At 37.1% G+C, this 22240-nt stretch overlaps 3 protein-coding genes across 4 annotated transcripts; 1 reads left to right on the top strand and 2 right to left on the bottom strand.

The window, feature by feature from the left end:
* Positions 1-1087: 1087 nt before the first annotated feature.
* LOC113114517 (transmembrane protein 35A) lies at positions 1088-2597 on the bottom strand. The gene is made up of 2 exons (XM_026281429.1): positions 2387-2597; positions 1088-1608 (listed from the first exon to the last, which is right to left on the bottom strand). Exons 1-2 carry the CDS (start codon positions 2504-2506, stop codon positions 1246-1248), a joined length of 483 nt encoding a protein of 160 aa, XP_026137214.1. The 5' UTR covers positions 2507-2597; the 3' UTR covers positions 1088-1245.
* Positions 2598-3272: 675 nt separating this feature from the next.
* Positions 3273-7946, bottom strand: LOC113114516 (ADP-ribosylation factor-like protein 13B). The gene is made up of 10 exons (XM_026281428.1): positions 7328-7946; positions 5944-6057; positions 5762-5832; positions 5421-5670; positions 5070-5175; positions 4704-4909; positions 4517-4601; positions 4165-4435; positions 3970-4086; positions 3273-3746 (listed from the first exon to the last, which is right to left on the bottom strand). The coding sequence occupies exons 1-10, from the start codon at positions 7345-7347 to the stop codon at positions 3682-3684; spliced, it is 1305 nt and encodes a 434-aa protein (XP_026137213.1). The 5' UTR covers positions 7348-7946; the 3' UTR covers positions 3273-3681.
* A 3923-nt stretch (positions 7947-11869) lies between these two features.
* LOC113114111 (membrane transport protein XK-like) lies at positions 11870-21172 on the top strand. Of its 2 annotated transcripts, XM_026280857.1 has the most exons (4): positions 11870-12070; positions 12141-12661; positions 19057-19322; positions 19588-21172. In XM_026280857.1, exons 2-4 carry the CDS (start codon positions 12309-12311, stop codon positions 20388-20390), a joined length of 1422 nt encoding a protein of 473 aa, XP_026136642.1. In that variant the 5' UTR covers positions 11870-12070; positions 12141-12308; the 3' UTR covers positions 20391-21172. The 2 variants fall into 2 exon arrangements, with proteins under 2 accessions (XP_026136642.1, XP_026136643.1); XM_026280858.1 differs by lacking the exon at positions 11870-12070 and having other exon boundaries at positions 12079-12661.
* Positions 21173-22240: the final 1068 nt, after the last annotated feature.

Genomic DNA, 22240 nt, shown 5'->3' with positions numbered 1-22240 from the left:
CATCTTCATGCACAAACATCAGGTTTTTTTTTTTTCCCCTCAGTCAAATATGACGTATTCTGTGTAAATGAATGCACAATTCAGTTCATGTGCTAGCTGGGCACTCTGGTAAAAGTTTAGACACAGGTCATGTTCTCCGTTAGGTATTTTTACTCAGTTACAAACAGCAAATTATCAGTATATATCCAAACATTTCAAGACAAGTTTCTCAATTCTACTCCTTCCAGTACTGTGCATTTAGAATGTGTCACGTATTTGTACCACCTGATTCATCTCTTTCAGTAGTGATGCATAAGCTGAATTTAGTATGTAAAATTAGTAAGACACCTCAAATGAGCAGTGCTGGGCTTTCAGGAACAGTATAAAGGAACAAATTTATCCAAAGAAAATACAGTCGATAAAAAAAAAAAAAAATCTATTTTAGTAATAAAACAATGTGGTAGTTCTATGAATCAAAAGGAGAAACAACCATAAGAAGAATCCTAGGATATGATTTTTATTTGACTGTTTTTGGAGAGACAACCTAGAAAATATATTTTGATCAAATGAAATATTTGAACAAAGAAATACTATTATATGCAAATTAAAAAAGAATAATAACATGCAGAACGTACATGTACCTAAACAAACTGTGCTGTTTTCAGTTTTGATGGTTGTAACAGATATGAAAGCAACAGAAAAGCTACTGTCTGCCATCTGACTCGAACATTTAAATAAAAAATTTACAGCATCTCAATGTAAACAGAACTAGATTTATATAGTATTCATTGATTAGTTCAAAAAGTAAAAAATAAATCATAAAAACTGTTGACATTTGAAGAAACCTGTATCAAAGTATAATCTTAAAAGTGACATTTTATATATATTTTAATGCAGGGCCAAAATAATAATAACAATAAATACAACAGGGAATTACAGTAGTTTAATCTTTTGGTGCACAACCACAACCAAAACAGTTGCCACAATGGTGATCGTCCAAACTGAAAATTTGTATTTCAAATAAGAACTTCATATATATATATATATATATATATATATATATATATATATATATATATATATATATAAGAAGTTTTACAGGTGAGACGTGAGGTAAAGGTAACACAAGATCTGGTTTTCAGGCTTCTGATATGTAGCTGTGGGACATAAATCACCTTTTGGGACTACTGTCTTTTTTTCTGAGCACCTTCTCTACTATCCAGAGAAACAGATCGTCTGTCAGGCGCTCTTTCTGAAATTGTGGAGCTAAGAAACTTTGACTTTGTTCTTTTCCTGGGCAGTGATCTGTTCTTCTCGTCTCTCCTCCCTCTCAGGCCGGTCCTCACCCTGACGAGCAATGAGCAGCCGACACGTCAGCAAAATACCAAACACTAGGGCATGAGCATAGCGTTTTAGAGGATCCCCAACCAGCTGGTGGAAGAAAAGCACTGCTAGCATAACCAGTAGCAGAATAAAGTTGGCCAAGTCTTTTGGTCTCCCTGGCACAAGGGTCAGAACAATTCCACATCCCACCTCAAGAGTACCAATAATCTTGCGTAGAAGTACAGAAGAAATGCCGATTTTTTTCAATGCCGGAAGGGCCTTTGCATAACTCTTGTACGCCTTTTTCTGGAAAGTGAACAGAAACATTACATTTATATTTTTGCCAAGAATGTTTAACATTAATACTTATGTTACGCATGTAACTATACAGACAGATAGATAGATAGATAGATAGATAGATAGATAGATAGATAGATAGATAGATAGATAGATAGATAGATAGATAGATAGATAGATAGATAGATGCCCATATTGACCCAACTGTATTACATTGAATTGTATATATATATATATATATATATATATATATATATATATATATATATATATATATATATACGTACACACACGCACATACGTATATATATATGAATGTGTCTATGACATCAGCACAGCAACTGCTGCACCTGCAGATGGAAGATAGAATTTGCTGGAAAGCGGCGCCATTGCTTTATCATGAGCTGCTTTAAAATGATTGTTTTAGAACGATATTGCAAAATAATCTTCACACGTCATATCTGAGAGCGTTTCTTCTGTTTATCATACAGATGATGCGCATTGTGATGTCATAATTGACCTATGCATGCGATAATGAAACGATGTTGCGGCTGTGCATAAAATGCGCTGTTCAGCTGCTCCAATTATGTTTGACATAATTCGACTCATTATCAGGATTTAAATTATGTCGTTCTTATATCTAAGATTATGGATGGAATTAAATGCACACAAAAAAAAAATGCAAAAAGAGCCAGATACTTTCGCACCCCCTGCTAAAACAAAGCCGGTTGCCTCATGCTGAAGCTTCATTTGCTTACATAGATGCTGCTAAGCGACGGTCACTTACCATTTCACTATATGCATCTTTGCTTAACCTCGGTGTGAGTTTAATTGTACCCATGAACACAAAGAACAGACCCAGTGCAAAGGAAAGGGCGACAATTGTTACGGTTCTTGGCGAGGCCATCTTCGGTAAAGTCTCCTTTCGATTGGCATCCGTTGTCCCGCTCCAGTTTACTGTCCTGCTGAAGATGCTGAAGGGGGAAGGGCTTGATGAATACAGTCAAATATGGCTGCATGTCATTCCGCTCCAGTACTAGGGAGCACCAATAGAGGGCGCTGCGGCTGATCAATGTCATCTAGACATACAGCCAACTGCAGCCTGTGCTTCTTTCCTAACACTAGGGGAGGCCCTTACTGTCTATGGGGAGGCCTCAGAGTCAGCAAACTTACACCACACGCAGGATGTTCAGAAACAGCAAATTGGAAATGTCCCAATATTATCAAAAAAAGTATTCCGTTAGTTTGGACAACTATTTGGTAACTGAAAATTGCTAGCTTATTAGTAATTATTTAAAAATATAAACGGCATTAAATTATCTATGGTACAAATGGTCAAATCAAATATTTCTCTTGGTTTTTCAGTTAGTAGACCGACTAGCGAGCGCCAACTGGTTCTTATTCAAAACGAATTGTTTAATAATTTATTACAATAACCGGTGTTTTGATCAAGAGTTCTTTCATTTATTTGGTGGGAAAACACCAGGGACAATCATTTTGAGCAATAGGTATCCCATCATGCAATTTCTTCTCCACATAAAACCATTACACAAACACGCACACAAGTATAAATTGGCTAAAAAAAAACGATTTATATATATATATATATATATTTTTTTTTTTTTTTTTTTTTAAAGATAAAAATTAATATACAAATTCACAAAAAAATTTAGGCATCTTCTTATTGAAACCTGTAGAAACAGACTCAAGGATAAATACAGTGAATGTAATATACTTAATGATAAACCATCTTGATTATCTATCAGACTGATTCATCATATACTGTCTTAGATTATGTGTGTAAGTTATAATACAAAAATCTTTTAGGACATTATCAGTCTTTTTTCACGACAGACCTTTTTGAATGGTGTCTCATTTTTAGTATAATTATTTCTCAATCATTTGTCCATATACAATTGCAATACAAGTATACATTTACAAAGGTATCAATTACGACAATCTAGTCATTAAAAAACATTAACTTCTGTTTGCAGACATTGATAGCAGACTTCTGTTTGGGTAAAATGGTTCAGCATGTCATCCATCCAAGTCTTCATAGGTCTTCATTCTTCTTTTTCATAACTATCCCGAAGCCATGTCCTGTTCCTGTCGGGCTTTGAGAGCCAAAATTGCTTTTCGGTAAAGGTCTATTAGGAAACAGGCAAATTAGTCTCTACTTTTCTACAGATCAGGGCTGTCTGTGTTGAGCAAATGCTTTGGTTTTTTTTATTGTCTTAATATCAAATGATTGCCAATAAATATTTTGTTTATATACAATTGTGTCTAAAAATTCATCCCACAAGGCCTAATTTTACCCCAAGAGCAGCCATGATCAAAAGGAATAGTGTTATAGAGGCCACTGATTCTTACCAAAAGTATTTGAAAGATCAGCAGGCTGTGTATAAGCTGCTGGAACTTCCTCTGTGTTTATCTTGTTCTTTCGTTTTACTTTAACTGTCTTCTTTTTTCGCATTCTTTCCTCTTTTCCTGTGAATATATAGTTTAAAAGCGTGAAAAGAAATAGGATGCAGTATTTCAGTTTTAATGACACTAAAGTTTCAATACCTCTAGAGGGTCTGGAGACCTCACTGTTGGGAGATTCTGGTAGACATGAGTTCTCCTCTTTTACTTTTACTTTGGCTTTGCGTTTCATTTTCCTTCGTTTGGGAGGCAGTAATGCACTGCTGGCTTTATCTTTCTGGCTGTTGTGGTCCTGTTCTGCTTCATTTCCTTCTGTCTCCTCCACCTCGTCTTCATTTACTCTGCTTGGACTCTCCTTCGTAATTTTAACCTTCACCTTCTTCTTTTTGCTTAGTTTCTTTTTTAAAGAGTTCTCCTACAACGCCAAAGAGTAAATCAGTAAGTGAAGTCAACAGTACAGTTTTGTAAAAAAAATCCAATGATAAAGATATTTAACCTTATTTAGAATATTTAGAGTCCCATTTTTCCTCAAAGTTTCATTGTGCTGTTCTTGACGGATATCGGTTTTGCTTGTACGTGTTCTGCAAGACAAGATGTATTATCATACAAATAAGAGCTAAAAATAGTCAGCTAAGGACGGCCCTATGTAAATACATATTATTTTATATAAACACATCCCTTACTTTTCCTCTTTAGATTTATTACGGCTCTTCTCTATTTTTCCTCTCTTCTCTTTTTCTTCTGGCCCTAATGCTCGCCTCCCGTCTCTCATCACACGGGCACACAGGTCAGGGTAGTCCAGGCACACGGCTCGCAGTAGCCATCTGAGACCTCGCAGAGTCTTTCTGTCTGACCAGCGACGCAGGTCCATTGAGGCCGAACATGGCTCCTGTAGATTAAGTACAAACTGCTTAAAATACACTGTATGAAAGCTACTGGTAACTGGTCAGAATGTTGCCATAAACGTTAACATGGCATACTGTCAGTTCCTTTACTCTGGAGGTTTATCTTATGTGTTGAATATGTCCCAATCGTTTCACAGTACTCACGATGTGGCAAAGGGAACGGCTTTGGTTGACCAGCCTCTCTAGAGAGAGTACTTCAATGAGTTCATTTCCCAGCAGAGCATTTATTTTGTCCTGTTTATTTGCCAGCCTGTAATGAGATAAAGATAGAGATGGCCAAAATAAGTTGAAGTGCAGGCAAAAATCTAATAGTTGCCTAATTAGACACACTGAAGATGGTACCGCTATTTGTAACTGCATTTTATATTTATTTTAAAAAGAAAGCATTGTCAAAGAAAATAATAGTTTTTTAATAATTTATTTATAATTATAAACTTATATATTTTCATCAGAAAGGTGATTTAATAAAAGCAGTTGTAAACAGGGCTATCTTACACAAGAAGAGGTTTTCCTGCTACTCTTGGATGCTTCAGTAAGTCCACCAGAGCTTCTTTGACCTCTTTCATTCGTTGTCTGTCACTGGAATCCACCACAAAGATGATGCCGTGAGCTTCACCGTAATGTTCTCTCCAAGCCCCCCGAACCTCAGGAGCCCCTCCCATATCAAGTATGTTAACCAAGTAGTTCTCCACCCTTAATTCAGTGCGGACACATCCATGAGTGGGACCTACATCTCCAGGGGGCACTGAACAAGGTATCATAGCATTAAAACTCAACAAAGTGCAGTCAGTTTTGCAAATCTCTCACTGATGTACTGTAACATTTATTCAAATTACCTCTCAACATCCCTCGGACACAAGATGTTTTTCCAGCCTTGTCCAAACCAACTACTAGAACTGTGATCTTCCTAGAAACAATTTCAAACAGGGTTATTGAATATGTGGCATTTGTTCACAATAGGCCAACCTTTTCTGATCAGCAAAAACAATAACAAAATCAGATAGGATTGTACAGGTACTTCAGTGGCTGCTGGAGTTTGGAGACCCAGCTGCAGCAATTGCTCATGAGGTTGAACATGTTGACCTGAGGAGGAGAGAACCAGGGAGAGCACCATCGTCTCCGTAACTCGTACCTGAGAGCAGATAACGGGGATACTCACTCATTTGTACTCATGGCCTTGGAATACATTTAAACCCCAGCTGTTGTGTCTCACACAGGTATTAACCTTAATCATTAAGGATTCAGTAGTTACTTGAGTTTCTGACACCCACACCTTTCCCATAATACCTGTAATGCTTGAAAAGCAAATACAAAAATTTTTAAAATATAGGATCAGTTTTCAGGAAAAGCCATCCTCACTTTTATTTATAATTTTAAAAATAACATATTACATATAACATATAAACATATTATTTAGTTTTTAAGTGTTTTATTCACATTTTAAATGCATTTTATTATTATTTAAAATTATTTTATTTATTTTTAAAAACACATTTTAAGATATTTGTAATATGTTTTAAACATTTACTTTTATAGATCAAACAAAACAAGACAACACAACACAGCCAAACAAAAAGAAAAGTCTTAACTCTTAACTCCTCATTTTAAAACCAAATAAAGGTGCATTAAAAAACAGCAAAAAAAAAAAAAAAAGACTGCAAACACACTTTATATCACAAAAAAACAATATAAAACAAAACCACTAGTCCTCTTTTTAAGAATCATCCTTAAACTGTCATGGTTTTTTCAAAACACTGCAAAAGAGCTGATTAGGCTTTGTTTTTGAGCCAACTAATAAGCTCTTCCAGGGCAAAACCTGCTCATATTCAGCAGCTTCCCATCCAGCGCAGACACAATGTAGTCTAATTACATGTACAGGTGTCTGTGTTGTAGGACTGTTATCTATTTTAGTGCTCGGTCCATCACTGTACATCTGTTCAGTCCCGTAAGCCTTTAAAGAGTAGTCTGAGTCAATTATACTGTTCTTGTTTTGAACACCTGACCCCTTTATCCAAGCAGCATGCACTCCTGTAGCCTACCGTGCAAACACTCTCTATGTTTGTAAATGTCAAATATGTTTAAACATTTTTTTCTACATAACAAAACTTTCCAAATGACACCTTACACATAATTAAGGATGCAACAACTTTAAGTTCTTAACTTCATATTTAAAAAAGCATCAACATGTTAGAGTGGATTATTAAATACATACAAACATACATAATACAGTGTTTGGAGACCACTATAATATTCGGTGTACTTCTCTACACAATCACATGTGATCATAAACAGCATTAATATACAATATACATTAATATAGTATACAGACACATGCAGACATAATACAGCACGTCATATCACATATATAGTTTATATTCAGTCGATAAAAAAATATTACTCACAGTAGTATGTCAGACTCCATGCGTTTTTGTTTGTCTCTCCAGAGACATTTTGCACAAGTCTGCTAAAAACTAATCGGGGGCTACTTATTCCTCTAATCCTGTCACCTCATGTGGGAGGAGCTTAGAAGGAACGCCATCACATCCTTACAACCAATCCTATGGGAGACAGGTGACAGCTGCCATTCTGCATGGTTTAACTGGGCTAAATGTAGACATCTGCCAGGTTATTATAATCTAAATATATGTGACCATCCTAACAAATACTTAAATTTTAGTTGTAAGTCCATAGACAACTGGTAAATGAGAAACATTTGATCTACTACTCAGTCTAATGCATATTACTGTGTAGAGCATTATAGTGTGCCGTCATCCTGTTGTTTACCCAGGACTTGCAGATAAATAATCCAAGTGATGCAGGCTCACTTGTATGTGCTTCTAAAATCTCCATCTTCAGAAGACTATTGCTTTTGCTAATTCACAACAGTATAAGCAATCTTATTTTTATGTGATATTGCAGTATTGTAAATAATTAATCCGTGCGCATCCCTATTTTTTTCAGTCATCTCTTAATTTCTAATCAAAAACATTAACTTCCACTTCCCCTTCCACTTCCCTTGTAACATGTCTTCTCTGATGACATGTGCATCGATGGTACGAGAGCTGGCCAATAACCCATCCTGTTCAGTTACCTGTCACTCAAATGAGATCACAGCAATTAGCAGACAACAATGATCCAATTAAATCCTAATGGACAAAAACAAGTTCCGCCCTACATTTTTTCTTGTTTGAGAAGCGGTATATATCACATTAGGGATATATAAGATGATCTCAACTTTTGTTCATGCTGATTTTAACACTTCAGAAAACAAGTACTTGTTAAGGCCCATTCACACCAAGGACGATAACGATAATGAAAAAAGTTTAATTGATTCCAAAGTTATAATGACAGATACATCACTGGAATCACTTTCAGAAGAATTCATTTGAAAACTTTTTTTCCTGTTGATGAATGATACAAATATTGACAATTAGGATCCACCGGATTTTAAAGCACTTAAGCATTTAAGGCACTAGACAACTAAACAGCTACACTTGCTTATAATAAACAAAGTCATATTGTGAGACACCAATATAAATATTGTTATAGTTATGTATTGTTCTTAGTGTGAATGGGCTTTTAGCCTGAATGTTCTTATTTTTTTTTATTACATTTTAAAAGCACACAGTATTAAAAATGTATTTAAAAAAAAATTCCCGCCAAAAATTTGCAAAGAAATGAAACCAATTAACTTTACTTTTCTGTCTTTTTTAATTACTTAACCATATTTTGTGATATATATCCATGATAAGTGTAGCAAATAAACTTTTTCGGAGGCATTGTCAGTTATAATAATTTTAAGAGCATAACTGCATAACAGTAAATTTAAGACCAAACTTCAGTGATCTTATCTTTCCCGCACCTTAAATTTATGGCAAGTAGACTGTAATTATGATAATAACATGCAGTTTCGGGCTCACATCAAAGTCTGCGTCTATCTCTGTCACAAGATTTCAAGTCAAAGGTTGGTCTAAGCGCACAAGCTGCACTGAATCTCAACCTTTAAACATTTAAAATGAACAAATATTGGACATCAGCTGCTTTTCATTTTTTCCAGAATTTAAGAAATGCAGTTGAGAACAGTGTTTACATCTGATAGAGTCACTGAGATGCAGAACTGAGTTTCCTGAGAAGTGTATGACATACTTTTGACCACCAGAGGTCCAATTCAAGACATTTGTTTTTTCTGTTCAGACATTTTAGGATGTATACTGAAAACAAATCTGATGGTGAAACAGATTTCACTCAGAAACTGCAAAGTAAATTTCACAAATAATTACAGAGAAACAGGAAATAAAATTCATTTCGAAAGTAAAAAGACTGTAATAGTATTTTTCCTCATACTACAAAAAAATCTTTATTTATATTTAAATAATAATAATAATAATAATAATTTAAAAAACTTTTTCCAGTGAATTACAAAACGCTTTAGGCATGCATCCACATCTATCAATTCGACTGATTCCCTATAAGATCAATTTACTGAAGGTAGTTTCTTTCCCTTAAAACCGGATGTGAGGCAACTGCCAAAACAAAACAAAGGCACAACATCCTCTTTACTTCTCTGCAGTCTGATCTGATTAAGTAATTACTGGCAGGCGCTTACTTCATCTGCTGACTAAACTCATGTGGAACCTTGAGTGCAGGCACAGCCCTGTCAGCTGGCCATGACACAAATGGAAACAGCTCAGTGTGTTGCCTGTCCTTACAGCGGCTCATATAATACACCCGATTCCATGAATCACAGGCTGGACAACTGCACATACCACATTATATAAGATCCAAGAATTCCACAAGCTCATGTATTTTACTAATCACTGCATCATCCTATGATTCACTGGGTATTTGAGCGCTTGACAACTGTGGAACTGAGTCAGAGAAGGCCATATGCATTTGTTTACTGATCATGGCTAGTTCAGTTAGAAACAATCAGTCGTGTGGAGGTGAGAATTCAGAGCAACAGCAACAGCACTACTGTGGGTCTCTCGTCGTGTAGTAAAGATATTCAGCTGACATGCTAAATCTCTATACTGAACATTAGATTTAAAAAAAAAAAACCCTTGATAAAAGATGCAGGTGTTTTCAAATAGCCATTGCTAGTGTTTTACTATACGGCTGCCATAGGCAATGGCTGTTTGCAATGTGAGTATTTACAAGGCTGGTTTATGGCCATTTGAGGCCCGTGGGACTCCAGATGCATTGGAGGCTCTCTCTTGAATTGTAATGACTAAATAGAGCCACTAGTACAATTGTGAGAATAAACACACCACATGTTTAATGTATTTCAAAAGCTACACCAATGTATCATGACTTCTATAAAACATCAAAGCTGCAATAAGGTGATTATATATCTAAATTCTACATTTTTTGCTAATGTTCACCGCAAACAAATTCAAGCGGTATTAGTTTATGGGATTAGAATCCCGCCAAATGTATTGTAGTCACAGACTGAAAAATAATAAGCAAAAATCAAATATTTAAAAACACATGTAAAATAATAACGCACAAAACCGAAAAACAAATGCAGTTTTTTTTTTTAAATAACAAACAGTGCAGTCATTGATCTAAAAATAATAAGCGTAAATCAAAAATGTAAACGCATTTAAAATAATATTGCACAAAACTGAAACATGAATTCAAAATCTCAAAACAAAATCGGATTTCCTGTTCAGTCAGTGTAGTGTTTGAGTAAATGAATTACTCCGGGGTATTGGTTTGTTTGAACTCAGAGGGAGTGTCAGCCACATTAAAAAAGATAACAGCTTAAGTCATTTGTGGATTAATGCGTATTGGAGACGCGAACCGTTTAAAACGATTCAGAACGATTTGGTGAACTGGTTCAAAAAGATCCGATTACATCGAGTGATTAGTGCGTGAAATGGATATCACAAACTGCTTTGTTTTGAACTCTCTCTCAACAGACACAGAAGACAATGATGAATAAAATCATCGTTTTTGCTATTTTTGGACCAAAATGTATTTTCGATGCTTCAAAATATTCTAACTGACCCTCTGATGTCACATGGACTACTTTGATGATGTTTTTCTTACCTTTCTGGACATGGACAGTATACCGTACACACCGTTTCAATGGAGAGACTGAGAGCTCTCGGACTAAATCTAAAATATCTTGGGTCTATGGGTGAACTATCCCTTTAAGAGGGGAATCGAACTCGGCCATGAGCCCACGTGCCTCGTTCTCGCGGTCTGCTGCTGGAAAGCACGCCTCGTCATCACGAGGATATCGGTGCCAAGTTCGCCAACCTTCCAAAAATATGTTTCTTCCAAATACTCACACTTGCAGTCTTGGCCTCTTGAGAGCACGTGCGTGCGACAGGAAGTAAGTGCACAAGACTGTCCAGATCTTAAGAATGCCAAGATGCACTGCCCTTAACACACACTAAATTCAAGGCTGTGTGTATCCCATCATGCATCATATTCTGGAAATAAATAGTAAGACTTTTTTTCAAGATCACAGGAGGTCACGGAAACCTTTGCAATATGTAAGTTAAATATCAATAATAATAAGATATTACATATAAATTGTAAGTCAAACAAAGTGCTACACGTTTTATTGATGCAAATATTATAGTATATTTATATTTTTACAACATTTGGAACTTCTTTTAATAATCACTTAATTAGAAGCACCACAAATTAAAATTATGTTATGTTATGGGACTAGTGAAAAGACATTTAGAAATTGAGTTTAAAATGCAAATTTAAATCTAAAATACTTGCATTTTTACAATACTGTAATGTAAACAACAAAGTGTCATTTTCAAAGTCACCAACAAAGGCACCTTTTCAAAGGTGATGAAAAGTTCGACACATACTTGTGGTCTTCATCCTCACTTGAACACTTGGAAGTACGTCATAGAAGTGGCCAACTAATCAAGTGCAGAGACCGCAAGTGTTGGTATTTGGACAAGGCAATAGTTAAGAAATATTGAATCAACTTCGGTTAACCACAACCGCTGAGCACAAGGACCCGGGGGATTCGAACAGAGCAGTCTGAGACACTGCATGACATCTCAGGGCACACCTGGCTTTTTTTTGTTTTGAGATGATTCCTTTGAAAGTCCTTCTGCGAAAAGGAAACCGTTTACCTGATCGACGTTAGAGGAATCGTAATATCTAGATGGGTACGTGTAGCATACTTTAAAACACAGAAGATCACTTCATACTATATACTCATGTGACTTTCCTTCACAGAACTGCATATGTGGCAATGTGCATGTAAGCGGAGTTCATATGAAACGCACCACGCAGACGGTTGATTTGAGATCCGAATCACCGACGATGACATTTCACAAACAGTGGCATGAACGCTGCGCGGATCGAGCCATATAAAGCGAACAAGAGGTACGTTAACGATAGAAGATGGACAGCAACAAGCCGGCCAAGCATGACATCACGGAGGTGGTGGCGCAGGAGTCCGCCGCGAACCCGACTGAGAACGGCGTGGTAATGGTGATCAACCACGGTAAAGTGCACCCACCCTTAAGCGTGCTGTGGACCACCGCCCTGTACTGTGCGGAGTTCATATGCGCCTCGGTGCTCAGCAGCATGTACCATAACACTGAACACGTAGTGTGGATGGGGCTGACTATTACATTCATGCTGGTTCCGTCGGTTCTGACCCAGCTCACGCTGACCTTCGTGCACCGGGATTTGGGGAGAGACCGACCCCTTGTACTCTTCATGCATCTGCTTCAGATGGGGCCTATTATAAGGTATGAACTTCAAGGAGCTGACACTTGATGATCACATGACCACAATATTGACAAACACATAATGGCCAACATACTTCAGCATGTTTAGCCACACGTTGTGTGAATGTTTATCATGGTAGGTTTATTTTTAAAAGTCAGTTTCAGTCTGGGATACAAAAAAGAGGATTTCCACCATTATTAACCAAGAATGAAAGATAGTTAATTGAACACACATTTACCTTTTGTGGTAGTGTGTTCTGGGTTCATGCTGTCACACTATTCAATGAGGTAAGTTAAGTTGTTACAATAAAAACTGACATTTAACAACCGTATACAATCTTTCAGCTATAGATAAATTTTAAATGGTTATGAAATAAAAATGTGAGCCTGGACCATTTTGATATGGATATGGATGGATAAGTAAGCTTTCCATTGGTTTGTTAGGATATTTGCTGAGATAAAACTATTTGAAAATCTGTTATCGGAGGGTGCAAAAAAATCATAACATTGAGAAAAACACCTTTAAAATTGTCCAAATGAAGTTCTTAGCAATGCATATTACTAATAAAATATTAAGTTTTTATATATTTAAGGTAGGAAATGACATGAATATGACAGTGGACGAATGCATAAAGCGCAGTATAATTTAAAATCACGAGTTTAAAGTTTAAAGCATTCAATTCACACAGACTAAAGCCGCGTTTCCACCGCAGGAACTTTACCCAGGAACTAGGGACTTGGTCCGGTACTTGGTGTGTTTCCACCGCAGGAACCAGGAACTAAATAAAAGTTCCGGGTAAAAAAATGCCCCCCAGAAAGTCCCTGCTGGCGAGGTGGTACTTTTTTAAAGTTCCGGAACTTTCGGGGGCGGGACTTTGGCGCTAAACATGCTGATTGGTTGAGTTCACGCAGCATTGGTTGAGTTCAACCACCATTTATTCGGATCAACATTTTCAAAATATTACTGTTATTGTGTCATGAAATGTAATTTTAAAAGTATTTCAGGTGAGAATGTAGTCGTTTAAAACTCAAATCTGTGGTTTATTTATAAAGACAGCGCCTATTTAAAAATGTGTTTCGCCGATCTCTGCGACGGTGAGCTCCACGTGATCAGCGGGAGCTCAGTCCTCATGTATCCGCAGAGAGCAGCCTCTCCTGGGATAGACCTTCTGATATGTGCCGCTGGCTATGATGTGTCTTTAGTGGTTAAACATAACATATAATTCAGCTGCGGGGTAAATCTAACAGGTTTTCTTTGGTCTGTATTCAATTTATCTATATGTTAAAATGAAAATAAAAAAGGCGAATTTATATAATATTTCGTTTCATTGTAATGGCTGTATACACATTTCCCTGAACTAAGTACATTTCTGCAGTTGTTATTATGCTTAAATGAAAACGAAAGGAGGCAGTGGTATTTGATATCATATTTCGTTTTATTGTAAATATACAGTAAGGAAAATTGCATTAGCCAGGACGAGCAGACTGAAGTTATCAAGTACGCTGCTGTTTATAGATTTACTGGACTTGCGTCGTCGCGGACATCACACTCCCCAGAGGAATGCACAAAGTCTGAACCAACTACCGAGGATGCACGTCCAAAAATCAGCGTACTTTTTTTTTTTTTTTTTTTAATCAGCGGTACTTTGTATTGAGAAACGCGCGCAGACCTACGTCACCAGTCTATTTGCCTAATCTACCCGGTACTTTACACCGCGGTGGAAACACAGAAAGCAACAGGTCTGGGGGGAAAAAAGTTCCTGGGAAAAAAAGTTCCTGGTACAAATGTTCCGGGTAATTTCGGTGGAAACGCGGCATAACCGTCACACAGAGAACGCGATCATGCTGGATACAAGATCTCTCAGCGGGGTGTAGATTAATGTAAACATGTGTCATGATGCTCGCGTGTATCCCCTAAACAAAACAACGATGAAGTGTATGCAATCTAGGTGTGAGAAGGGGCCCAAAGGTCAGAATATTATGGACAAAAGAATAAAGATTAGCAGCAGTTCAGAGTCAAGTATCATGTTTGCAATACAAAAGAACCATTCCATAATCAGTCCTTTGTGGGAAGTGTGAATGGCTCAGTCTGAAAACTTAAGCATGATGTGGAAAAGTCAGTTTGTTGCTTTATTTTATTAGTGTTCATTTATTTTATTAAACTGGATAAATTGTTTCGATAAAAACAAAGGTATATTCGTTTGGCATTTCATTTAATGTATACCCTTTAAATTCACTTATTGAAAGAACAACAGCAGCAGTATGGTGTAACATTTATTTGATACATGTATTTGGTACTTGCTACCATATTTTTACTCTTTCCTTGTATTCTTTTCATGGCTTTGGAAAACGTGTCTCGGATGTTTCTCTGCTTCGCTTTTTCGCATAACTCCAGGTTGTCAACAACAAGCTTTGTTGCTATTTCTTTCTAGGAATGAAATACTGTCTCTACATCTTTAAAGTCTGTCTGTGAGCATTTTTGCAGCTCAGCTATTCGACACTCCAGTGTATTCAGGAGATGTTGCTCTCCTTAATGACCTCAAAATGAGGAACGAATAGAGAAAAAAAAATTGCGCGTCAAATATGGAGTTTCAGAACACACCCACCGATTGCGTAACCGCTACGGACCCATAGAAACTCAAAGGTGTTTAGAAGCCAAATCAAACTCCCCCAGAAAGTTTGCCGTTTCGAACTTCGAACTTCATTTTGGCCTGATTTTGTTCGAAATGGCAACATATCAGTTCGTTCTTTGATTTCGTTTGAAGTATACTTAAAATGTGGAAAAATCACAAAACTAAAGTAATTATCAAGAATTAATTGATGCATTCACACTTTTGACTGGTAAATGGCAGTTTTGAGTGTTCAGTTTTTAAATACTGTAGATCTTTCCCCCAGAAGTTTCCACTTTCCGAAATGTCAAGTCACAACACATAACAAAACTACAACTGCTGGTACTTTTAAATGTACTCTTTCAGTATATTATGAAATGACATGAGTCAGTGTTCTTAAGAATCTTCAGAGTTCAAACCACAACTGAAAATGTTGGGTGTCTCCCAAAAAATATTTTTGATGCAGTACTCCCCTTGCTTCTGGCATTCACGTTTCAAATTTCAAAATGTGTGAGGTCTTGTTGGTAAAAATATTGACATGTTTTCCGGGTTATTCCAGGTGGAGTTTGGAGTTTAGGAGATGAAAGTAAAACCAAACATTCGCAGCAGGATTCAATCTTATCTTATTGTTTGAAATTGTAATCTAAGGGTGTGTGTCGCCACACATAAACAAAATGACAATAATTTCTCAGTCTACCGTCATTAATGGTACTCCGTAAATACTGTTATCCAGGAATATGGGGCATGCAACAGAAGGACAGATAATAAGGCTGTGGTCATGCAGTATTCAAATATCTTTAAAGCTGTTGGTTGTACAGCAGAAATCAATGTCAGTATTAAAACTAATGTAAACAACAGATTCATATTCTCAGCAGTGTTCAGTTCTTGCTTTTTTTGGTAATTAAAACTTATATTTACAGTCATCTTATGCCAAAGTGCTAAGCTGTTTATATAAAAAATGCATTTGCTTATAATTTCTTACCAAAGAAATAGAATGTTGTTCGGGATTTAGTCTTCAGATCTGCTATAGCTTCATATCAACTTGAAATTCAGAGACAAAGGTTTTTAGTTTATTTCTATAAAATGTTGGCCTATGATTAACTGTTTACACTATAGACAACATGGCACATCTGTATCTCTTCTTTCTGTCAAGTATGAACCCAAAAAAAAAAAAAAAGAGGTGAAATAGGAAATGCAGTGTGCTGGTCCTTCTTTGGTATGCTGTGCCGAGGTCAGTAAGCAGTCAGTAGATTGTAAGAAGAGATGAAGGTCAGGGTCACCTCTATAAATATCTGACACAGAGTCATAAACTCGTTCTCTTTAAAGGGTTAGTTCACCCAAAAATCAATATTAGCCCATGAATGACCAACCTTGAAGTCATCCTACGTGTATATGACTTTATTCTTTCATACGAATCCAGTCAAGATTTTTTTAATTGTCTTTGATGCTGTTTGACACCACTCAGCAAGTGTTGCACTGCATCGGTTCATGAGAAGTTTAACAAAGAGCACTTCCATTTAAAAAAAAAAGTGTCTCACACAGCTCCGTGGGGTGTTCAAAGGCCTCCTGTAACGAATCAATGCATATTTGTAAGAAAAATATCCATATTCAAAACTTAATAATCACTATAATTTAGCTTGCACTCACTGATGTAAAATGGAAGCATTTCCGGGGAAATTAATTTTTTAATGGATGCTATTTATTAAACTTCTCATGAACCGATGCAGTGCAACACCTGCTGAGTCGCATCAAACAGCTTGAAAGATCAAAGACAATTTTTAAAAATAACTCTGACTGGATTCGTATGAAAGAATAAAGTCATATACACCTAGGATGAATTCAAGGTGAGTTATAAATGGGCTAATTTTCATTTTTGGGTGAACTAACCCGTTAAGAGGAAATATCTTATCTTACTAAACTCAGTCATATTTATTGTATTTCTTGAGAGAAGAGCTATTGAAGAATTATTTGACTGTGGATTTCTGGGAATGTTTTTTTTTCCTGTTGGTATTAGGCATACAGTACTAAATGGTTTTGTCAAATTTGTTAGGGTTTTGTGGTTTAACAAATTTGTGCTGCAAACACAAAAGTTGAATCCTGATAAATTAACCCCACTTGGCAAGTATTAAATATCAAGATCAAAATAGCTACCTTCATCATCTCCTAACAGGGCCTGTGGTTGCTGTGCAGAAACCAAAGGCTGTCTAAAGTAATCATTTTACCAAGCTCTGAATAACAGCCTTATAGCAGGCTCTGGTTTCTTTGTGCAGCACAGGCTAAAATGGCAGACAGCACTCACTTTATGAGATTACAAGTGACCCACACTTTGTAGATGTTGCGCATATTATGCCATAGAAACAAGTCTTAAACAGCTTGGTTTTTATATTATTTCTAGGTCCTCTAGTTGAATAAACACAGCCTCTCACACAGACTGGAACAGCCTCTTCCGCATGCTGTGCAGTGTGCAGCAAAGTGTTGAAATTCTTGCTTAAAACATCATTCTCGTTTCACAGCAAAAGAGGTGACATTTGCTGTGATAAAAAGTGTGGAAGTCGTTTATGTTCATTTAGAGTTAAGGCTAGAGTTTGATTTGAGGCATCACGTGATCTGTCACCTGATGTTTTATATGAAGCAGTTGAGTAGAAGTGCACACTGCCAACCACATACACAGAAATGTAATAAACTCACACATTATAATCACACAATTAGTGTGAATTCACTTGAAATCCACAGTTCACCCACAAATCAAAACTAATCTTTTAGTCACTCTCTGTACAACCTTCAAACCTGTACAACATGTTTTCTTCTGTGGAACCCAAAAGATAATATTTTGAAAAATGTTGGTAACTAAACAGTTTTGGTTGCAATTGTCTGTATATATAGAGAGCTTCTATTATGTTCCATCACAAAAAAAAAAAAAAATACTGGAAAACAATAACATTTGGATCAGTGATCAACTGACAGAGTTTTCATTTTTGGGTGAACTATCCCTTTAAGAGAATATAGCTGTTGTGTTTTCAGATCATATTTAGTGAGCCAGATCTTTGAATTTATACAAATACATGAAAGCATTGCGTAAAGTGTTGCGTAAAATAAAATCAAAGTGTACACATCCAGCAGCAGGACAAAATCTCAATATGCGCGCTCAACCACTAACACTGTCAGACAAGAGCAAAGCTGGCCAACCACAGCTCCAAAAATAGAAACATATTTATTCATGTTCACACCATAGGTGATGTTTCGAGCCTACACACTCTTGAAACAATGATGATCATGTGGTGAGAGCATAAATAAATATTGTTCTAATTTTGGAGCTGTGGTGTGTCAACTTAGCTCTTCCAGTAAAATAAAACCAAACCACTTTGTAACAATATTGAGCAGTGTTGAATTGTTTTCTGTAATTGTAATGATGTTAAACATGTTCACTTATTTGGTAAAGTCAGTTTGATTGCAATTTAAAGGCAATGCTTTATTCAAATTGAAAGTGAGACGTTGTGCTCATGCAGGACATGTACACACAAGTTGGGAATTTTTCACCCAGAATAAGCACTGACTACACACTTATCATATTTCAGTAAGCTGTTAAGCTGATAAACTGGTTTGATCGCTAAGATTTTGCTGCCCCCTTGTGGAAATGAAGTATATGAGTCTGTTTTGTTTACTCAAATTTGTCAGGCATGTTAGAATTAAATGTTAAATCTTTTGGTTTTGTTTTGTTAATAAATCAGGTGCCATATTTCTCAAAATGCATTCCATCCACCGTAAAATCAGCTTCTTATTATCTGCCTGATTCCTTTTTCCTTTCAGGTGCATTGAAGCTCTTGTTGTTTACTGTCAGGCGGGAAAAAATGAGGAACCATATGTTACCATTTCAAGAAAGATCAAGCTGAAACATGGCAGAGGCTTCGGCCCAGCCTTCGAATGTGAGATCGGACATTCAGAGCGCAAACTAGCCATCCACCGCAATGCCTTCAAGCGCACAGCTGTCATCCAGGCCTTCCTGGGCTCCACTCCACAGCTCACTCTACAGCTCTATGCCACTATTCAGGAAAAATATGTCCTTCACACACGGCGTAAGTCTGAATTCTTTACCAGTACCAAATGTAATATTGGGAACACTTTACAATAAGACCCCATTGAATAATGCAGCAAGCCTGCTACACATTACATGCACTTACTATAGAAATAACAGTAGATTTTTTGTAATGCCAATAATCCTGAATGTTTATTCATATTCCTCCGTACATAAATGTATATTGACTCTTATAAGAAGATGATCTAAAAATGAAATGTGACCATATTTTTCATTGTTAGTATATGTTTCATTTGTGTTTACAGTTGCCCTGATGATCATTTCCATGATATCGATTGTATACGGAGCTTTAGTTTGCAGTGTTCTGGCCATACAGATCAAGTATGATGACTACAAAGTGCGAATGAAACCTGCTGCCTATCTGTGCATGATCCTCTGGAGAGGGTTAGAGATCGCTACACGGATCACTACTTTAGTGCTCTTCAGCACAACACTCTCGGCCTGGGTGGTCCTGGTGGGCCTGACCAACCTGTTCATCTTCTTCTTCCAACCTTGGGTTGAATTCTGGGTTAGGAAGGCATCACTGCCTGAGAACATAGAGAATAACTTCAGTAAACTCAGCACCACCGTGGTGCTCTGCATGGTCACGTTTCTCTACGCCTGCATCAATATTTTCTGCTGGTCTGCCGTGCAGCTGGACCTGGCTGACCACGACCTGGTGGAGAAACAGCCTCGCTGGAGAAGGTTGGCCATCTACTACACGCTGCGCTTCATGGAGAATGTGACCCTCGTGATATTGTGGTACTACTTCAAGTCAGACTTCTATGAATACATATGCACCCCACTGCTGGTGGTGCAACTTATCATCTGCTACGGCCTGGCTGTAATCTTCATGCTGATCTTCCATCAGTTCTGCCATCCGTGCCGCAGACTTTTTCACTACAACGTCGAGGACTGTCTTCGTTGCTATTGCTGCTGGAAGGAAAAGCAATCAGAGGCTCCTGAAATCAATGCAGGTGGTCCTCAAGAACATGCATCTCCTGACCTCATCAACCACTTGACAGATCGAGAAACCGATATCGTGGATGATATCATTGAGACAGCATGAAAAGCATCTGCTGTTGTATTAATGTAGCGCTGTTTGGGGCCATGCCAGGCATATTTGCACATATCCTGACTCAGGAGTATTACATTGGGATGATGAGCTATGCTATAGCTATACTGTAATTAGTGAAGGAACAACTGATTTTATATGGTCCTAGAAGCTTCAGGAAATTTGTGTTTTATGGCATTTGGAGCTGTTCTTCAAAAAGAAGGTGCAGAGCATGATTGGCTTATTATGTGGGTTTGGAAAGGGTAGCTCATCATTTATTAATTATAGAGCGTTGACCCATTTCTTTTTGTTGGCCATTGAAGACCAAAGAATGCCCTCGGTTGAGTTCTGCTGTGATGATACACAAAGGCAGCTTTCAGTAGAGAGTTGCGAGGCCAGTCTGTGAGCCAGGTGTGTGGGAATCACGCCAATTTCGGAGAAATTAAACTGATGAAGTTTTGGCAGGGAACCGTGACTCAACCAGCCAAAGAGACTTCTAGACTTTTCCTTAGTTTGCTTCAACAGCCCTGTGCATTTTTAATCATTTAGATTTGGAGAGCCTTCCTTAATGTTGGAAGCTGAACTCGCATTTGCCTTAATATTGTGTGATTGTAATTTTGTGCCTGGATAGACTGTGATGTTCTAAATTTTTCACTGCAAAAACAGATGTCTGTTTGTTTATTCTGTATGAAAATATGTTATTGGTGTGATTTTTGCCCGAATTATGTGCCTCTTCACTACTGAGATGAATAATGATAATGATTGACATGTTAATAAAGACACACTAAATATCTGAATTGTGGCTGATTGTGATTCTGAATTAAACTATGCCAATACAGAAGTGTTAAGCTCTTAATATAAAGATTTTAAGGTGAACCACATGAAACCTATTCAGAACCAACATTATATTTAAAATCAAAAGGAAGACATAAACCACCTAAAACCCTGTGTCCTCATATGGGGACATACCACAATTTAACTCTAGATGTACTGTACAGAGACATTCAAGGCTTTGCAGAGATACTAAAGGCCAGATTTACCGTCTTTGGGCATTAAAATAGTACTGTCAGATTTTAGGCTGCTCAAACAATCACACTCTCTCGCTCTCTCTCACACACACACGCAAACAAAAAGCCATTGGAAACTACTGCTAATAACTAGTAGCTTTCGATATTTTTGATGGTTTGATATTTCTATACCACTAGATGTCACCAAAGTCATGTTTCTTTCGTTTCTTTTTTTTTTTTTTTTGTCTGAATTTACTGAATTTTTTTTTATATATATAACAAAGCAAGCTAATTTTACATAAAAATTTGGTACTTTTAGAGGTAAATAAGTAACAATAAAAACACAAAAATCACAAAAAAAATCATAAATTTTATTTGATCAAAGATGTGTTATATGTTGCAAAAACACAGCAATATGCAAATTAGATGCAGTATAATTCCTTACATTTATATAGCAATTTTCTAGGCGCACAAAGCGCTTTACGTTGTCAGGGGGTATCTCAGCATACGCCACCAGTGTGCAGCATCCACCTGGATTATGCGACGGCAGCCGTATTGCGCCAGAACACCCACCGACCACACACCAGCAGCTTACTGGTGGAGTCTATGGTGGAGAGGAGACAGAGTGATACAGCCAATCAGCAGATATATCCGATTGTTAGGAGGCCATGATGGTCGGAGTCCAATGGGCGAATCAATCTAGTAGTGATGGGATTTATGGCTCTTTGAGGGGATCCGGATCTTCGCGATCCGTTCCTTTCAAAGAGCCGTTCAAAAGAATGGCTCTTTTGGCTCTTTTTAAATATTTAGTCAGTTTTAAGAAGCCAGCTTGGGAGCATCTCAGTTTATCCTGGAAAT

The sequence above is a fragment of the Carassius auratus genome, chromosome 14 (assembly GCF_003368295.1).
Source record: "Carassius auratus strain Wakin chromosome 14, ASM336829v1, whole genome shotgun sequence".
Lineage (NCBI taxonomy): Eukaryota > Metazoa > Chordata > Actinopteri > Cypriniformes > Cyprinidae > Carassius > Carassius auratus.
Note: the sequence above shows the minus strand (reverse complement) of the source record. Positions and strands in the feature narration are given on the sequence as shown.